Here is a 20,514-nt window from a genome sequence, read left to right as displayed (position 1 = left end):
AATGGCCACAACAAGCCAGCATGGAGATGACCCCTGACCCCACATTTATGTAAAAGATGTACTTTTCAATGTTCTTGCTTGACATGATTGACGACGCTCACGCTGGATAGATGTTTGAAAACCTTTTTTAATGTAGGAATAATTCTGTATAAAATAAATTAAAAACAAACGAACAAAAGAACATGCGGCGCTGCGTCTACGTGTCCTGGATTCATTCAGTCAGCTGTTGGAATTCCTCCAAAATGGAGTCCACTTCACTGAAAGACAGAGAGAAAAAAATATATATTTTTAGTACAGGATTCCTCAAAGGAACTCAGAATACTTTGATCATATCGGGAATTGATCAATATGTCTTCGGTTTAATAACCACTTGACACTAAATATAAAATATAAAAGTAATTTTTCAGTCTGTCCTATAAATTATAAATGGAAACAAATTATTCTCTCCAGTTTTCCCCTTGATGTACTGCAGGTTTTTTTTCTTTTTTTGGGGGGGGGGGGGGGGGGGTTTACATATTTACTACCGTTAATACTTAATATGACAAAAGGGGCTATAACGTAACAATGAAAAGGTTATTTACAGGAGTGACCCGAGAATAAAATGTTTAATGTTTAAGACTTCTACATGCTACAGTATACTAGTACCCACTGAAGAACAAATAATGAATGTTTAACCCATTCTGGGCGGGAACCCCTTTTGGTGTTAGCATCATGTCATGCTTTAGCTATTGAAAAATAGCAGATCTACAAGCTCATAGCGCGCCACTCGGTGGCGCGCTATGAGCTTGTAGGTCTGCTATTTTTAGAAAAATCGACTGACATAGAAACATAGCTTATTTCAGAAAACTGTCATTTTCAAACAGACATTTTTAGAATCTGATCTCAGGTCAGAAGGATAATGGCGTCTGTTCTTCATGGAACCAGCTCGTACCTCATCCGGTCCTTCAGCCGTGCTCTCTGTTTGCGCAGAACCTGCAGCAACGGGTCGTCTTCGAACTCCGTTTCATCTGAATCTGAACAAAGAGAAACAACAGACTTTTAATAGACCAGAGGTTTTTCCACCCTTTTCACCTGAACCTGTCGCCTGGTTGGGCTCAAAGAGTTCAACCCATTTAGGCCTGACGTCGAAATAAAATCACACCCGTGTGAACTGAGTGGTGCAACTCTCCTCTCTCTCCCTCTCCCCCCCTCCTCCTCCTCCTCTCTCTCTCTCTCTCCCTCTCCCCCCTCCTCCTCTCTCTCTCTCTCATTAGCAGGCAACAGTGCAGCACTAAGGGCCGATTCATACTCCTATTTTAGAGCCGAATAAAAGTCGGTTCGGAACGTGACGTCATTTGAGGTTCGGGGTAAAATAGGAGTAAAATAGGAGTATGAATCGGCCCTAATACTATCTCTCTCTCTCTCTGTTTCTGGCAAACAGCGCCCCCTACTGGTACTAATAGTCATATACTGGTGCTCATGGCCACATACGTACATAAGGTGAACACGGACATTTTGCTGTTCCTTGGAGTGGAAAAGTCTTCTGAAATAATATTCAAAAGATTTGTGCCGCATTTTCACAAAATTTAAAAAATAGCTGTCATGGGTCTGTCGCTCTATACAGAGTAGACCATGTCTCCACATCAGCCACTCCCACTCCTCAGTCCTCTCAGTCACACACCCGCCTCCACCCCCTCTTCAGCCCAACAGTGCCACGCCCCATTCCACACCTGAGAACACTTCTGCAATCACCCTGCTCCCTATGCACACTTTTCCTGGGCTGTGTGTGCTCCAGTTCCTGTCGATTTGATCCAATGAAAGTCAATGAAACTGGTCAGATGACCAATGATGTCCAATGAAATCGACAGGAACTGGAGCACACACAGCCAGCCCAGGAAAAGTGTGGATAAGACTCATCCCACAAACACACCGTCAGGACATACGTTGTGGTTCCAGTGATCTGCCTTAATTGGACTCCTGCCTGCTTTGCTATCTTGGTCTCCTAGAGAAGGTATGTTGGTCTCCTAGAGAAGGTATTTTGGTCTCCTAGAGAAGGTATTTTGGTCTCCTAGAGAAGGTATTTTGGTCTCCTAGAGAAGGTATTTTGGTCTCCTAGAGAAGGTATGTTGGTCTCCTAGAGAAGGTATGTTGGTCTCCTAGAGAAGGTATTTTGGTCTCCTAGAGAAGGTATTTTGGTCTCCTAGAGAAGGTATTTTGGTCTCCTAGAGAAGGTATGTTGGTCTCCTAGAGAAGGTATGTTGGTCTCCTAGAGAAGGTATTTTGGTCTCCTAGAGAAGGTATTTTGGTCTCCTAGAGAAGGTATGTTGGTCTCCTAGAGAAGGTATTTTGGTCTCCTAGAGAAGGTATTTTGTTCTCCTAGAGAAGGTATTTTGGTCTCCTAGAGAAGGTATTTAGAGAAGGTATGTTGGTCTCCTAGAGAAGGTATTTTGGTCTCCTAGAGAAGGTATTTTGGTCTCCTAGAGAAGGTATTTTGGTCTCCTAGAGAAGGTATGTTGGTCTCCTAGAGAAGGTATGTTGGTCTCCTAGAGAAGGTATTTTGGTCTCCTAGAGAAGGTATTTTGGTCTCCTAGAGAAGGTATGTTGGTCTCCTAGAGAAGGTATTTTGTTCTCCTAGAGAAGGTATGTTGGTCTCCTAGAGAAGGTATGTTGGTCTCCTAGAGAAGGTATTTTGGTCTCCTAGAGAAGGTATTTTGGTCTCCTAGAGAAGGTATTTTGGTCTCCTAGAGAAGGTATTTTGGTCTCCTAGAGAAGGTATTTTGGTCTCCTAGAGAGGGTATTTTGGTCTCCTAGAGAGGGTATTTTGGTCTCCTAGAGAAGGTATGTTGGTCTCCTAGAGAAGGTATTTTGGTCTCCTAGAGAAGGTATTTTGGTCTCCTAGAGAAGGTATTTTGGTCTCCTAGAGAAGGTATGTTGGTCTCCTAGAGAAGGTATTTTGGTCTCCTAGAGAAGGTATTTTGGTCTCCTAGAGAAGGTATTTTGGTCTCCTAGAGAAGGTATGTTGGTCTCCTAGAGAAGGTATGTTGGTCTCCTAGAGAAGGTATTTTGGTCTCCTAGAGAAGGTATTTTGGTCTCCTAGAGAAGGTATTTTGGTCTCCTAGAGAAGGTATTTTGGTCTCCTAGAGAAGGTATTTTGGTCTCCTAGAGAAGGTATGTTGGTCTCCTAGAGAAGGTATGTTGGTCTCCTAGAGAAGGTATTTTGGTCTCCTAGAGAAGGTATTTTGGTCTCCTAGAGAAGGTATGTTGGTCTCCTAGAGAAGGTATTTTGGTCTCCTAGAGAAGGTATTTAGAGAAGGTATGTTGGTCTCCTAGAGAAGGTATTTTGGTCTCCTAGAGAAGGTATCTTGGTCTCCTAGAGAAGGTATGTTGGTCTCCTAGAGAAGGTATGTTGGTCTCCTAGAGAAGGTATGTTGGTCTCCTAGAGAAGGTATGTTGGTCTCCTAGAGAAGGTATTTTGGTCTCCTAGAGAAGGTATTTTGGTCTCCTAGAGAAGGTATGTTGGTCTCCTAGAGAAGGTATTTTGGTCTCCTAGAGAAGGTATTTTGGTCTCCTAGAGAAGGTATGTTGGTCTCCTAGAGAAGGTATTTAGAGAAGGTATGTTGGTCTCCTAGAGAAGGTATTTTGGTCTCCTAGAGAAGGTATTTTGGTCTCCTAGAGAAGGTATTTTGGTCTCCTAGAGAAGGTATGTTGGTCTCCTAGAGAAGGTATGTTGGTCTCCTAGAGAAGGTATTTTGGTCTCCTAGAGAAGGTATTTTGGTCTCCTAGAGAAGGTATGTTGGTCTCCTAGAGAAGGTATTTTGTTCTCCTAGAGAAGGTATTTTGGTCTCCTAGAGAAGGTATGTTGGTCTCCTAGAGAAGGTATGTTGGTCTCCTAAAGAAGGTATGTTGGTCTCCTAGAGAAGGTATGTTGGTCTCCTAGAGAAGGTATTTTGGTCTCCTAGAGAAGGTATGTTGGTCTCCTAGAGAAGGTATTTTGGTCTCCTAGAGAAGGTATTTTGGTCTCCTAGAGAAGGTATTTTGGTCTCCTAGAGAAGGTATTTTGGTCTCCTAGAGAAGGTCTTTTGGATTTCATGAGCTTTGTGTAACTTTTGGACTTACTTGGCTTATATGCAGTTTGAATGCTTTGAATGTTTTGCATTTTTTGACTTTTGGACTGGATTTTTGCCATTTTGCTCCTGAAGGTTTGCCCTTTTTGGATTTACATTTTACATTGACTTTGCTTTGGCTGTATGCTTCTCTGCATTAACCCATTCTGACCTGAGATCAGATTCATACGAGGTTTTCACTGGACACACACTGGTCTGATTAAGCCATTCTGACCTGAGATCAGATTCTAAAAAAATGTCAGTGGTTCTTCGATTTTTCAAAAAATAACAGACCTACAAGCTCATAGCGCGCCACTCGGTGGCGCGCTATGAGCTTGTAGATCTGCTATTTTTCAATAGCTAAAGCATAACATGATGCTATAACACCAAAATGGGTTCCCGGTCAGAATGGGTTAATACATACGTTCATTTAAGACTATTCTGCGTTTGGCTCTGCACTGCATGGGTTCAGTCCTTCACTGCGAATCGTGACAATAGCAGACCTATACAAGCTCGCTATGAGCTGGTAGATCTGCTATTTTTCCAATAGCTATAAGTCTAACATGATGCTAAGTTAAAACACCGAAGGGGTTCCCGCCCCAAAATGGTGTTTTTAATACGAGGACAGGAGCAACACTTACATCTACAACGTGACCCACACACACACACGCACGCACGCACGCACGCACGCACGCACGCACGCACGCACGCACGCACGCACGCACGCACGCACGCACGCACGCACGCACGCACGCACACACACACACACACACACACACACACACACACACACACACACACACACACACACACACACACACACACACACACACACACACACACACACACACACACACACACACACACACACACACACACACACGCAGCTAAGTAAAAATGATCACGTGAATAATAATACAGTAAAGAGTAATAAAAACAGCCGTTGCAACTCTGGAAGAATTCAAAGTATGAATGCTGTGATACTTGGAATGGACCGACGTCCCGTGGCCAGCGTGGGGTTTCCATTTAGAACCTGTGAACGTGTGTGAGACGCACAGCGCGCCAAGGAAGGGTCACGAAGGTCACGACCTCTGTGACCTCTCAAGTTCGACCCTGTGACCTTAAAGGAGGTGGTATTTCCTGAGGCCTCGACGCACCTGACCCGACCACACCGGCTCTGTGCTGTCCGTATACGCTGGTTGAGATCGTGAATTGATTGATTGATTGATTGACATTTCTTTTTGGCTTGTTTTATGCGCACCGGGAATGTGGTCAGTTTGTTGAGTGTGGTGGGCGGTGACGTCACAGAGTGCGTTCAGTGTGCCTTATTTACGAACGACCACAGCTGTGACGCATTAATTCACACCGGACGACCCCAGCTTCAGGGTTAGGGTCGCTCGGTGCGGGCACTCGGCACACCCGGTGCACAGGCAGCGCACTGGACTTTCGAACGACAACGCACCGAGTGCAACTGAATAAACGGAACGACAAGAGAGCACATACACCAGTGCGTTCAGGCCAGGGCGCAATTTCCGAACGCACCCTACATGGGGATATCGGTGATATAGTAGATGCCGTAGGTAACCACGACCAGCCCTCCATTACATTAGTCATAGACGTGGTGTCATGGACCACAGTGAGAGGACAGGAGGACATGCAGCAGAGAACGACACGGCAGCGTGTGTGGCATTTGTAGAATCGTCCTCGGGTCTAATAAACGTGTTAACCCATTCTGACCTGAGATCAGATTCATACGAGGTTTCCACTGGACACACACTGGTCTGATTAACCCATTCTGACCTGAGATCAGATTCAAAAAATGTCAGTCGTTCTTCGAATTTTTCAAAAATAGCAGACCTACAAGCTCGTATCGCGCCACTCGGTGGCGCGATATGAGCTTGTAGATCTGCTATTTTTCAATAGCTAAAGCATAACATGATGCTAACACCAAAATGGGTGCCCGGTCAGAATGGGTTAAGGAAACCTCGTTAAAAGACATGAATACTTTGAAAGATGCACCTCTGCGTGACGCAGGGCGTGACGCAGGGCGGTGCAGTGTGGACAACCTGTGTGTGGTCCGGTCTGTAAAACATTCCCCTCACATTAACCCCAACGGTCAAACGTTCCTCCCCTCCGCCTCCCCTCCCCTCTTACCTTGGGCCTCCTGCAGCAGCTGTGCGATGACCTCCAGAGGTCGCTGGAGGTCATCGAGGAGGAGGAGGAGGGGGGGCGGCGGGGGAGAAGGAGGCGGGGCCGGGGACTGGGGGGGAGGGGCCGGGGGAGGAGACACGGGACTCCTCCTTCTCCTTCTCCGTGTGGGGAACAGGACCTCTGACACCACCTGGTGGAAGAGGAGAGAAACGGCATGCTTTACCACTGAACCTCCTGCCTCCCATCCAGTCCAATGATAAAAGCACATTTTACAACTCCGGGCTGTACGGGGAAAATAAAATAAAAAAATTAAATACTAGCTAGCTTAACCCATTTATGTAGCTTAAACATTATGTTATAATTTAGCTATTGAATAATAGCAGATCTACAAGCTCATAGCTCACGAGCTTGTAGGTCTGCTATTTTTGAAAGGAATCGTGAAAATGTGGCGCAAATCTTTGAATATATATATATTCTTTCAGAGCGAACGTTTTTAACTCAAATCTTTGCTTCTCTGGGGGGGGGGTCTTTGCTTCTCTGGGGGGGGGGGGTCTTTGCTTCTCTGGGGGGGGGTCCCTGGAACTACATGTTTTCAGACGGGGGTCGGCGACCAATTGCATATAATTTCTGGGGGTCCTTGACATGAAATATTGAGCACCAATGATGATTTTAAAAAATGTCTACGTCAGCGCTAAATGGGTTAAACACATGTATGCAGAAAGAAAATAAATCCCCGTTCATTTTACTCAGACTTTTCAGAAAGTATTTATTTAAAGACGTTTACGCCGCGGACAAAGCCAACTCTTGTCGTGACAAATCATGACAACAAACACAATGTTTTCGGGCCAAACAAAGAATTAGAAAGTAGAAAAAAACGTCAGGTTTTAACACTTTTTTTTGTTGTTTGGTCCAACAAATTGTGTGTGTTGTCATGATTTGTCACGACTCCAGTTGGCTTCGTACGACGCTTAAAAGGTCTTTAAAACAAATACGTTTTGAAATGTCTATGAGGAAAAATGCATTGGGATTCATTTCCTGGGCCCTGGCGTCGTCATGAAAGGGGGAGGGACTGCGACGCTCTATAGAAAAACGAGTGGCCCAGGAAATGAAACCCCCAATGCATTCTCCCATCGGCACTTCTAATATAATTTATTTAAAGACGGTTACGCCGCGGACAAAGCCAACTCGGATCGTGACAAATCATGACAATGAACACAATGTTTTGGGACGATCAAATAATTTATAAGACGAAAAACAAAACAAATAGTGTCGTCTCCTGACTTTCTTTTCTTCTTTCTAATTGTGTTCATTGTCATGATTTGTCACGATCCGAGTTGGCTTTGTCCGCGGCGTAACCGTCTTTAAATAAATTAAATGCCTAAGTGCCTATGGGAGAATGCATTGGGGTTTGATTTCCTGGGCCACTCTATTTCTGAAAGAAATAGACTGCAGCGCTCTATAGAGTACCTGTCCTAGTGCACAGTGGATTGGAGAAGATGGAGGGGCCCGGTCCCCAGTGCGGTCCTCTACGGATGTCCCCTGGTATGTCCCCTGTTGGCCCCCGTCTCCTCTGGAGCGTTGGGGTGTCGCTGGGGTCTTTCTGGAGCCAGTGTCGGCATGTCTGCGTGGAGATGGAACATGTTAATGTCATGTCTGCACGGAGATGGAACATGTTAATGTCATGTCTGCATGGAGATGGAACATGTTAATGTCATGTCTGCACGGAGATGGAACATGTTAATGTCATGTCTGCATGGAGATGGAACATGTTAATGTCATGTCTGCACGGAGATGGAACATGTTAATGTCATGTCTGCATGGAGATGGAACATGTTAATGTCATGTCTGCACGGAGATGGAACATGTTAATGTCATGTCTGCATGGAGATGGAACATGTTAATGTCATGTCTGCGTGGAGATGGAACATGTTAATGTCATGTCTGCACGGAGATGGAACATGTTAATGTCATGTCTGCACGGAGATGGAACATGTTAGTGTCATGTCTGCGTGGAGATGGAACATGTTAGTGTCATGTCTGCATGGAGATGGAACATGTTAATGTCATGTCTGCACGGAGATGGAACATGTTAATGTCATGTCTGCACGGAGATGGAACATGTTAATGTCATGTCTGCGTGGAGATGGAACATGTTAAAGCACCAGAACATGTCTGCATGGAGATGGAACATGTTAAAGCACCAGAACATGTCTGCACGGAGATGGAACATGTTAATGTCATGTCTGCATGGAGATGGAACATGTTAATGTCATGTCTGCATGGAGATGGAACATGTTGAGGAGGTTCTGTTCAGATAGAATCTATCGTACCGTGTTGTTGAGGAGGTTCTGTTCAGATAGAATCTATCGTACCGTGTTGTTGAGGAGGTTCTGTTCAGATAGAATCTATCGTACCGTGTTGTTAAGGAGGTTCTGTTCAGATAGAATCTATCGTACCGTGTTGTTGAGGAGGTTCTGTTCAGATAGAATCTATCGTACCGTGTTGTCGAGGAGGTTCTGGACTTATTCCTGCTGTGAAGTTTCTCCTGGCTCCGCCTCCTCTCGGCTCTCCTGCCCTCCGCGCCCCCCTCCCCCTCCTCCTCTTCTTCTTCTGTGCTCACAGGAGGCGTAGCGCACTGCAGCGGCCACGGCGACGGCGGCCGCCGCGCCGACCCGCGTTTACCGAGCCCCCCCCCCTCCTCCTCCTCCTCAGAGGAAGAGGAGTTTTTGGGAGGCACGCCCTCGGCCCTCCGCCGGGACAGCCGCTGTTGTCGTGGCGGTGTGGAGGGAGGGGGAGGGGCGCGGCGGGCGCCGGGCGACGGCAGCACGTCACAGAGGAGGTGTGTGTGGGGGGCGGGGGGGACCTGGACCTGGGGGGGGGGGGGGGGGTTGGGCGATATGTGGGGATAAATATCCTCGACATGTGCGATACCTTTCAGAGATATATCGCGCATATCGTGATACAGTGAATGCTAGGCATGTAACGGATATATCGTATATCGCGATATATCGATATTATATCCCGACCATATGTATCGTTTTTTTAAGATTAAAAAAATGAAAAAAAGGGGTGTGTGATAAATGCTGTAATCATATTCCATCATATTCACATGATTTTGGAGAGAAATGAGACAGTAATTATGTGTCTGTGACTGTAGCCCAGGTGATGGTCGTTATTGATGCTCATTAATACATCAAGGAAGGCAATTATCTTTGCAATGTAGTTAAATAAAAATTGTGAAAAATGGAAAATCATTGTGTTGAAAATATCGTGAAAAATCGTATATCGTGATACGTATCGTGAGTTGAGTGTATCGTTACATGCCTAGTAGAATGCACATTCTGTGATTTGCAGTTCTGTACTTCTGTCTGAACGACGGATTCGTTCGACAAAAACAATACGTATTTTGCGTCTCTAAAATGGTGCGTTTGCTCGTTTTTCATTTTAGTATTTGTTTAGCTTGTAGTTTTTGTTAACTTGTAGGTGGTTGCGGTCAGTTAAGTAACTTGAAAATGTACCATAAAAAAAAAAAACGCATGAAAAAAAAAACATATCTGTGATATTGTATTTTTCCATATCGCCCACGCCTACCTGGACCTGGGCGTCGCTCTGGAGGAGGGGCGTGGCAGCGGGGCGGGGCCAGTGAAACGTCACAGCGGTTTCCTGGGTTTGTGACGGAAGGTTGGATGAAGGACGGACCATTTCGGTGGAGCTGTACTGACGGTGCTGCTGACCCGGGTTCTGAAACTGCTGCTGACCTGGGTTCTGAAACTGCTGTTGACCTGGGTTCTGAGACTGCTGTTGACCTGGGTTCTGAGACTGCTGCTGACCTGGGTTCTGAGACTGCTGCTGACCTGGGTTCTGAGACTGCTGTTGACCTGGGTTCTGAAACTGCTGCTGACCTGCGTTCTGAAACTGCTGCTGACCTGGGTTCTGAGACTGCTGTTGACCTGGGTTCTGAGACTGCTGTTGACCTGGGTTCTGAGACTGCTGCTGACCTGGGTTCTGAAACTGCTGTTGACCTGGGTTCTGAAACTGCTGTTGACCTGGGTTCTGAAACTGCTGCTGACCTGGGTTCTGAAACTGCTGCTGACCTGGGTTCTGAAACTTCTGCTGACCCGGATTCTGAAACTGCTGCTGACCTGGGTTCTGAAACTGCTGTTGACCTGGGTTCTGAGAGCTTCGTTGACCTGGGTACTGAGGGGACTGAGACTGCTGCTGCCCTGGGTTCTGAAACTGCTGTTGACCCGGGTTCTGAGGGGACTGGGACGGCGCTGGGAGCCAATGGCGGGCCAGCTCCATCTTCCTCCTCAAACGCCATTGGAAGAGGATGTCGTCTGCCGGGCGTGGTGCAGAGGAGGCGTGGCCAACATGGAAGACTGAGGCTGAGCGTGGCGCTTCTGTAAGATCCATAAACACATTGATCGCAGCGGTTATTATTACGGATCTAATATCCACGCACGGACATTAGCGTGGCTACGCGAGGCTCTCTCTTACCAGCAGTGACTGGTTGTTCCTCTGCTGTGGGAGCGAAGGGTCTTCTCGCTGGTTCCTCCACGCTGCCCGGAGAAGAGAACTCTGAGCATCCCAGACCCTCGGAGCTGACGATGGGGACGGACTCACTGCTGACCGAGCCCTCACTGCACATGAGGAAGCGCGTGACAACACGTTAGCAACATGCTAACAACATGCCAACAACAGAGCCCTCACTGAGAAATTACATGACATGCTAACAACAGAGCCCTCACTGAGAAATGACATGACATGTTAGCAACATGCTAATAACATGCTAACAACAGTCTCTGATAAGGCCATGCTGGAGTGACCGAGTGTGAGTGAGTGAGTGGACGAGATTTGTGGTATTGGAATTCAGCTCTAGGGTACGGCTCCATGTTTGTAGTTCTCTAGGGTATGGGCACTGGTATGATGCGGAGGAGAGAACAGGGCTCCATGTTTGTAGTTCTCTAGGGTATTGGCACTGGTATGATGCGGAGGAGAGAACAGGGCTCCATGTTTGTAGTTCTCTAGGGTATGGACACTGGTGGTATGATGCGGAGGAGAGAACAGGGCTCCATGTTTGTAGTTCTCTAGGGTATGGGAACTGGTATGATGCGGAGGAGAGAACAGGGCTCCATGTTTGTAGTTCTCTAGGGTATGGGCACTGGTATGATGCGGAGGAGAGAGCAGGGCTCCATGTTTGTAGTTCTCTAGGGTATTGGCACTGGTATGATGCGGAGGAGAGAACAGGGCTCCATGTTTGTAGTTCTCTAGGGTATGGGCACTGGTATGATGCGGAGGAGAGAACAGGGCTCCATGTTTGTAGTTCTCTAGGGTATTGGCACTGGTATGATGCGGAGGAGAGAACAGGGCTCCATGTTTGTAGTTCTCTAGGGTATGGACACTGGTGGTATGATGCGGAGGAGAGAACAGGGCTCCATGTTTGTAGTTCTCTAGGGTATTGGCACTGGTATGATGCGGAGGAGAGAACAGGGCTCCATGTTTGTAGTTTTTCGTCGTATACAGTAGCCTACCTCCTCAGCAGCAGCCTGCCGGCTCGTTCCTGGAGTTGCAGGATGTCGGGGTCAACGAGGTCACCGTGGGAGGTGTCAGACAGACCCTGGTGACCGGTAACACAAATACATACGGTCACATTACTGGGTGAAACACCTCAGACAGTCCACCCGGTAACACAAATACATACGGTCACATTACTGGGTGAAACACCCCAGACAGTCCACCCGGTAACACAAATACATACGGTCACATTACTGGGTGAAACACCCCAGACAGTCCACCCGGTAACACAAATATATACGGTCACATTACTGGGTGAAACACCCCAGACAGTCCACCCGGTAACACAAATATATACGGTCACATTACTGGGTGAAACACCCCAGACAGTCCACCCGGTAACACAAATACATACGGTCACATTACTGGGTGGAACACCCCAGACAGTCCACCCGGTAACACAAATATATACGGTCACATTACTAGGTGAAACACCCCAGACAGTCCACCCGGTAACACAAATATATACGGTCACATTACTGGGTGAAACACCCCAGACATTCCACCCGGTAACACAAATACATACGGTCACATTACTGGGTGAAACACCCAAGACAGTCCACCCGGTAACACAAATACATACGGTCACATTACTAGGTGAAACACCCCAGACAGTCCACCTGGTAACACAAATATATACGGTCACATTACTGGGTGAAACACTCCAGACAGTCCACCCGGTAACACAAATATATACGGTCACATTACTGGGTGAAACACTCCAGACAGTCCACCCGGTAACACAAATATATACAGTCACATTACTGGGTGAAACACCCCAGACATTCCACCCGGTAACACAAATATTTACGGTCACATTACTGGGTGAAACACCCCAGACATTCCACCCGGTAACACAAATATTTACGGTCACATTACTGGGTGAAACACCCCAGACAGTCCACCCGGTAACACAAATATACATATACGGTCACATTACTGGGTGAAACACCCCAGACAGTCCACCCGGTAACACAAATATTTACGGTCACATTACTGGGTGAAACACTCCAGACAGTCCACCCGATAACACAAATACATACGGTCACATTACTGGGTGAAACACCCCAGACAGTCCACCCGGTAACACAAATATACATATACGGTCACATTACTGGGTGAAACACCCCAGACAGTCCACCCGGTAACACAAATATTTACGGTCACATTACTGGGTGAAACACTCCAGACAGTCCACCCGATAACACAAATATATACGGTCACATTACTGGGTGAAACACCCCAGACAGTCCACCCGGTAACACAAATATATATACGGTCACATTACTGGGTGAAACACCCCAGACAGTCCACCCGGTAACACAAATATATACGGTCACATTACTGGGTGAAACACTTCAGCAGAAAATAATAGAATGTTCAAGTTCAGCCTATGATTAACGATTAACTATTAACACCCCGAGTGGCATAAACGGAGTTCTCCGATCTATCAATTAGTAACGCCCAGCGCTCAGGATGGAGATTAATACAAGGACGGAGATTTATTGATATCGAAACCGAGCGCATCGCTCCACAGGCTGTTGGGCAAACATTCGATGTAATTTCCGGTTTTGACGTCATTGAAAATGTCGTCCCCCCCCATTTTAGTGGTCCCGTCACTAGCCGCGTTAGAACGTATCATACCTCCCGTTGTTGTCCAGCGCCTCAGGAGTGTTTAGCTAGCCTAGCTACATCTAGCTACATTCAGCTACATCCGTGATAGCGCCTGGTGCGTCGCTAAATGTGCTCCGCTGCTATAAATCGCTGGGCGTTTCGTGGTGTTAACCCATTCTGACCTGAGATCAGATTCATACGAGGTTTCCACTGGACACACACTGGTCTGATTAACCCATTCTGACCTGAGATCAGATTCTAAAAATGTCAGTCGTTCTTCGATTTTTCAAAAATAGCAGACCTAGATCTGCTATTTTTCAATAGCTAAAGCATAACATGATGCCAACACCAAAATGGGTTCCCGTTCAGAATGGGTTAACTATTCACATCCCAAGTAGGTACAGAGTCTATGGGCTGTATTTTGCGTGTCTTAAGTACCAGGTCTTATTCCCTAACTTGAGTAAACTAAAGACCTGGAGGCGTGATCAATGCTCTTTGGCTATTCTGAGTGGCCAAAGAGCATTGATCACGCCTCCAGGTCTTTAGTTTACTCAAGTTAGGGAATAAGACCTGGTACTTAAGACACGCAAAATACAGCCCTAAGTGTTTCCACCTGAAAGTGGACTCACCAGAGCAGAGAAGTCCATGACGTCTCTACGGGGGGAGGAGGGGGGGGGAGGGCTGCCAGGATGCCTGACTGGACTGCAGGGCTCCTGCTGCTCTGGTACCGCTGCTGGGGACAACAGAACCACAGGCTGCTTTTGATACAATACCAACCAGTAACAGTTCAGTACTCAGTCTACAGACCTGGTTTTGGGCTCTCAGTGGGTGTACAGACATGGTCTTGGTCTCTCAGTGGGCCTACAGACCTGGTTTGGGGCTCTGGGTGGGTGTACAGACCTGGTTTGGGGCTCTCTGTGGGTGTACAGACCTGGTTTGGGGCTCTGGGTGGGTGTACAGACCTGGTTTGGGGCTCTGGGTGGGTGTACAGACCTGGTTTGGGGCTCTGGGTGGGTGTACAGACCTGGTTTGGGGCTCTGGGTGGGTGTACAGACCTGGTTTGGGGCTCTGGGTGGGTGTACAGACCTGGTTTGGGGCTCTGGGTGGGTGTACAGACCTGGTTTGGGGCTCTCTGTGGGTGTACAGACCTGGTTTGGGGCTCTGGGTGGGTGTACAGACCTGGTTTGGGGCTCTGGGTGGGTGTACAGACCTGGTTTGGGGCTCTCTGTGGGTGTATAGACCTGGTTTGGGGCTCTGGGTGGGTGTACAGACCTGGTTTGGGGCTCTGGGTGGGTCTACAGACCTGGTTTGGGGCTCTGGGTGGGTGTACAGACCTGGTCTGGGGCTCTGGGTGGGTGTACAGACCTGGTCTGGGGCTCTGGGTGGGTGAGGGTCTGCAGGGTAGAGGTGAAGGGTCTCTCATCCACCAGAAGGACTGTCCTTCTTCTTCTTCTTCTCTGCTCTGCTGGCGCTCTGCTCGGCTCCGCGGACGGCCGTGGCGGAAACGATCGACATACCTGTGATACACAATATGATATCTACTGTACATGCCTTTAAGATAGATACAACTGGTGAAACCGGGACTTTTTTATTCGTTAAAGTACCGGTTTTACCAGTTGTATCGATTTTATTTCTGTTATTGCCGAGATTGTTTTTTTATTTGCTCTATTTTCATGTCTTCCTTTAACCCTCTAGCACCCAGGGTTGCTTTTTAGCAACACATTTATTTTAATTAATTACTAAATTTTTTTTTTTTTTTCTGTTCTTTTTTCACCTAAATGTCATCAGTGATGTTCATTGCAATGCTAATTCAATGCCATTAGTCATGATATTTGCATATGAATACCCCCTTTGTGATCATTAGAATGTCTAGAACATGTTTTATTCATTATTGTGAAAGATATCCCCCAAATGTAAATTATTAATTTATTATATTATTATATAATTATTATATAATTATTATAAATTTTTCATCAAACTTTATTTTTTTATTTTTTTTAACATCTTTTTTAGTGTCAGTGCTAGTAGTACAAAGTAGTAGTACGGTTGAAATCTATTTTTTGCAAGTAGAAATTAATGCGGGTGTTGGAGGGTTAAGCAACGATAAACTGGGTTGTTGTAAATATATGTGTGCACACATGTGTATATATATATTTTAAGTTATATGGGTAAAAGCAAAAGGGGGTATAGGGGCTTAATAAGTTTAATACTTCACCCTACTCCTTTTCGGACATTGTTCCTTTTGTTTCAGTGTTTTAATGTATTTGATTTCAAATAATGTTCGAAAAAAACTCATTCATTCATTCATTGATTAGTAGAGTCAAACCCTTCAAGGCCACCCCTTACCCCTTACTCTTAAACTTATTTGCCATGTTTTACTATTTAGAGGAGATAAAAAAACAAACATTTTAAAATAGTTCCGACTAGCCAATCTACATCGACACGTTGGGAGCTTGTAGATCAGCTATTTGAACTATTTTAAAATGTTTTTAAAAAAAGGCTCAAGGATTTGAAGTTCAGCGATAAGCGGTAAGGTGTGGGGTGGGCGCAAGATCTAGCTGATCATAAGTCTAGAAGGATATCACAGAGTCCTTGGTTACAGGTCAGCTGGCCAGTTGGTTGGTCAGTTAGAGCACTTTTTGCATCAGTATGTTGAAAGGAAAGGAAAGGTACCATGTTTACCCAGGGTAACTGGACTAAAGTTACCATGTTTACCCAGGGTAACTGGACTAAAGTTACCATGTTTACCCAGGGTAACTGGACTAAAGTTACCATGTTTACCCAGGGTAACTGGACTAAAGGTACCATGTTTACCCAGGGTAACTGGACTAAAGTTACCATGTTTACCCAGGGTAACTGGACTAAAGTCACCATGTTTACCCAGGGTAACTGCACTAAAGTCACCATGTTTACCCAGGGTAACTGGACTAAAGTCACCAAGTTTACCCAGGGTAACTGGACTAAGCTCAATAACTTGTTTACAGCCAGGCCCTGCTCATAGAACATTTCATGGTTGAGGTTCAATGCCTTGTCCAAGGGCACTTCAGCGGTGGTAATTTTAACGTGCCGGTCCGGGGATACGAACTATAGCGACCTTCCGATATCAAGACCGCTCCGCAAACCGTTCGGCCACCGCTGGCCATGTTGACAAGCTTCATGGAGAGGCTGATTCTCCTTTCCAGCTTGATTTGGCACACCTGCCCACAGAGCCTAAACTACTAGTATAACTGGTGTACTGACCATGGTAATACTGTGCTTAACTGACCAGCCGCAATTTGTGCGCAATGACTTGAGAATATATGAAAGTTTCACTTTTTATGAATCATATTACGGAAGAAAATTAACTTTTTCACAATATTCAAAGGAGAAGGAGCTATATATATATATATATATATATATATAAATTAGACAATATGGAGACACCGAATAGGATAGAATTTGACTTTGGAGTTATCTTTTTGTTTCATGGGCGACTGTGGCTCAGGAGGTAGAGCAGGTGGTCCAATGACCCCTGGGTCGGCGGTTCGAATCCCGGCTCCTCCTCCTGTCCTACATGTGGAAGTGTCCTTGGGCAAGACACTGAACCCCACATTGCCTCCAATGAGTCGGTCGGTGTGTGAGCTCGCCACCATCGGTGTCTGAATGTGGGAAGTGAGGACGCTGGCGTCGACTGTTCGCCGCTTCACTGACTATTGAATGAATGAACCGTTGTAAAGCGCTTTGAGCACTTGTAAAAGTGCTATAAAAATGCAATTCATTATTATTATTATGGTTCATTTGTTGCTCGTTTGGATTTGTTTTGGTCTTGTTTTGTTCAAATGCAGTGTCTTATATTAGTGCTAACATTGTTGCAAAATGAAATGACCCTCATGTAAATGCCCTGACTGCCCCACAAAAAAACATTATGGCATGCAAAATCCCACAATTTCAAAGACACATTTAAAGGGCTTATATTTAAAAACTATGTGAAACACTGAGAGACTATAGCCTTGGGTCCACCTATGAAACACTGAGAGACTATAGCCTGGGGTCCACCTATGAAACACTGAGAGACTATAGCCTGGGGTCCACCTATGAAACACTGAGAGACTATAGCCTGGGGTCCACCTATGAAACACTGAGAGACTATAGCCTGGGGTCCACCTATGAAACACTGAGAGACTATAGCCTGGGGTCCACCTATGAAACACTGAGAGACTATAGCCTGGGGTCCACCTATGAAACACTGAGAGACTAGCCTGGGGTCCACCTATGCTTTCTATGGCATTATAGAAGATTCTCCCACCGGGAGAATCTAGACGCAGCTGCGCGACACGAGACTAATTAATTCGAGCGACAGAGAGAGAGAGAGAGTGTGCGTGTGTGCGTCAATTTAACAAAGGTGCAGACGATCAGAAATCAGCAGAGAGTTGATCGACGTTTGCGCTACTCTATGCCGTATTGAAGTGGACTCGGTCCCAGACTACTGTATTAGTTGAAGTGGACTCAATGGTCCCAGACTTTATTTTCTCTCCCTGGAAATAAAAACGTCTGGGTTTCCCGAGGCTACTGTACGAGACTAAGAACAAGTGCATAATAACGTACTTTGCCAGCACAGAATCCTGTTGATCTCCAGAGCCTGGGGGTTGATGATCTCCAGAGCCTGGGGGTTGATCCGCTGTCCCTGCGGACGGTGTGAACCTGGTCTCCATGATGTCATCGGGGGAGGAACTCTGCTCCGTTGACGGCCACGACTCACAGAAGACCCATGGCTGCCTCTCCTCCTCCTCCTCCGTGGAGGGGGCACATATCGGTCCGTCCGCTCCCCCAGCAGGGTGCCTCTCCTCTGGCCTCACGGGCTGCCGTTTCTGGGGGGGCGCGTTTCTGGGGACTCGCACGGCGGGACTCAAACTCTACGGAGCGCGGGCATGACAGATGAAGCAGAGGGGGTTATTAACCCATTCTGACCTGAGATCAGATTCTAAAAATGTCGTCTACATCCTGACAGCTTTCTGAAAAAGCCATATTTCTAATGTCAGTCGTAGATCTGCTATTTTTCAATAGCTAAAGCACACACCAAAAGGGGTTCCCGTACAAAATGTGTTAAAAGTTAAAACGTTGCGCTTGATTTGATGTTATTTTTGGAACACAGATTCAGCTGAGCTCTAACAGAGGTAACAGCTCTTTATGCTTTTGCATGAATCTGTTCTGTTAATAAAGTGTTCAGAATCAATCAAACAATCAACCAATCAATCAATCCCTAATTAATCAGGAACAAACCGTGTGTCTCTTGTTCTTGGACAGGCTGTCGGTGCGTGACGGGTGGTAGTGGGACCGTCCCACGGGCCGGGGGGGTGGGAAGGGGTTCTGCCTGCTAAACACTGCGGCACCACTGTAACATGCACACATGCACATACACAAACACACACACACACACACACACACACACACACACACACACACACACACACACACGTCTGTAACTCTGAGAGTGTAAATGGAACCAAATGGACCCTTACAGATGATATGTATAGTATTGTAACTCATTTGGACCTGGGGGGTAGCTCTGGTCCATAGCTCTAATGCCTGAGCTATGGACCTGGGGTGGCTCTGGTCCATAGCTCTAATGCGTGGTGAGCTATGGACCTGGGGTGGCTCTGGTCCATAGCTCTAATGTGTGGTGAGCTATGGACCTGGGGTAGCTCTGGCCCATAGCTCTAATACGTGGTGAGCTATGGACCTGGGGTAGCTCTGGGGTACATTTGGTTCCTTTCAGAGTTAACTTAAATCAACAATGCTACAAAAAAAACATATTGTTAATTGTTAATTAATACCTAATTAACATACCGGTAGTTGTAATAACACAGTAGTAATTAATGGTAACATATTATTGATATTATTATTATATAGTACTCAAAGTGTGTCTGTAAAGCTTACCTGGATTTCATATTAAAAGCAGAGAGTATCCAGAATCATGTCACAGCGACTCAAAAATGAGCTGCTCTCTCTGGTCTGCTGCTTTCAAGATCAATGACAATTCATTACATTAATTGTCAATTATTCATAAGTATGTCCACGCACGTGCCTTTTAAGGGTGTGATCAGAGAACGTTATTGATTATTACCATGGAACTTGATGGAAGCAAACATCAACAACTTGACGAAACTCCCACAGTTGAGTCTCTAGACTCAAATAAACACAACCGCTCACAAACGGAACGGTGGAACAGTGTTGCCAGATTCTGTGACAGAAACAAGCATTTAATTAACATCGGTATAATGGCATTAAATATTTTCAGATGTTGATTATTATTATTATTATTATTATTATTATTATTATTATTATTATTATTATTATTATTATTATTATTATTATTATTATTATTATTATTATTATTATTAGTAGTAGTAGTAGTAGTACTGTTGGTCTTTGACTATATAGAAGTGTCTATTTGTACGTCTCTAAATGTTTTGATGAATTGAACATGGTGGACCCTCTTGTAAACAAGCGTAATGCTTAATTGGGTCGTCCACTCACAGTTAACAGTCTTTGTATTGAGTTTGTGCTTGAAATTCTGCAAACTGTTAATAAATACTTCAATCAATCAAAACAAAAGTAGTGGTCGTATTTTTCAATATTGTGGTACAGTGGTGCGATTGTACAGTGATACTAAAAGGAAAAAACAATGTTTCCGATCTGTGTATTCAATTCATAGGCTATGAATTGAATATGAAGGACCAGTTTAAATGCTCTTGCATTGTTGAATTGAACTGTACACTAGTCTTTTGCAAACTGCTACAGTATTTAGTCAATCAATCAATCAAGCAAGCAAGCAATCAATCAATCAAAAGATCCGCAGACAAATACATACTTATTTGAAAATGTTTTTAAACAACATCAGACTGAAAGCCCAAAATATTAAGCAAAGTTAAACTTAATACTCTTTAGAAACAGGGGGGGGGAAACAAGCCCATGGTGGCTTATAATCAGCTTTAAATGAGCAGACTTGGCAACACTGACGTCGAACGTCGTTTTGATTTGACTACCGTCGACATGATCAGCCAATAGGACGAGGAGCCGCGAATGATGGACACCAGGTTCAGCCAATGGCGCG

General features: G+C 45.6%; 1 protein-coding gene across 4 annotated transcripts; it reads right to left on the bottom strand.

Annotated features, from left to right (window-relative positions):
* Positions 1 to 68: 68 nt before the first annotated feature.
* Positions 69 to 19,581, bottom strand: proser3 (proline and serine rich 3). Of its 4 annotated transcripts, none has more exons than XM_080768478.1 (14): positions 19,525 to 19,581; positions 19,338 to 19,418; positions 18,681 to 18,792; positions 18,006 to 18,313; positions 14,787 to 14,938; positions 14,051 to 14,154; positions 11,765 to 11,850; positions 10,731 to 10,873; positions 9,825 to 10,633; positions 8,732 to 9,102; positions 7,701 to 7,854; positions 6,237 to 6,423; positions 932 to 1,013; positions 69 to 257 (listed from the first exon to the last, which is right to left on the bottom strand). In XM_080768478.1, exons 2-14 carry the CDS (start codon positions 19,346 to 19,348, stop codon positions 212 to 214), a joined length of 2,565 nt encoding a protein of 854 aa, XP_080624604.1. In that variant the 5' UTR covers positions 19,349 to 19,418; positions 19,525 to 19,581; the 3' UTR covers positions 69 to 211. The 4 variants fall into 4 exon arrangements, with proteins under 4 accessions (XP_080624604.1, XP_080624606.1, XP_080624603.1 ...); XM_080768480.1 differs by having other exon boundaries at positions 9,825 to 10,327; positions 10,376 to 10,633; positions 19,338 to 19,566; XM_080768477.1 differs by having other exon boundaries at positions 19,338 to 19,566.
* Positions 19,582 to 20,514: the final 933 nt, after the last annotated feature.

Source organism: Protomyctophum bolini (genome assembly GCF_963924005.1).
Source record: "Protomyctophum bolini genome assembly, chromosome: 7".
Classification (NCBI taxonomy): domain Eukaryota; kingdom Metazoa; phylum Chordata; class Actinopteri; order Myctophiformes; family Myctophidae; genus Protomyctophum; species Protomyctophum bolini.
The sequence above is the reverse complement of the archived record's forward strand: the minus strand, read 5'-3'. Positions and strand labels throughout refer to the sequence as shown.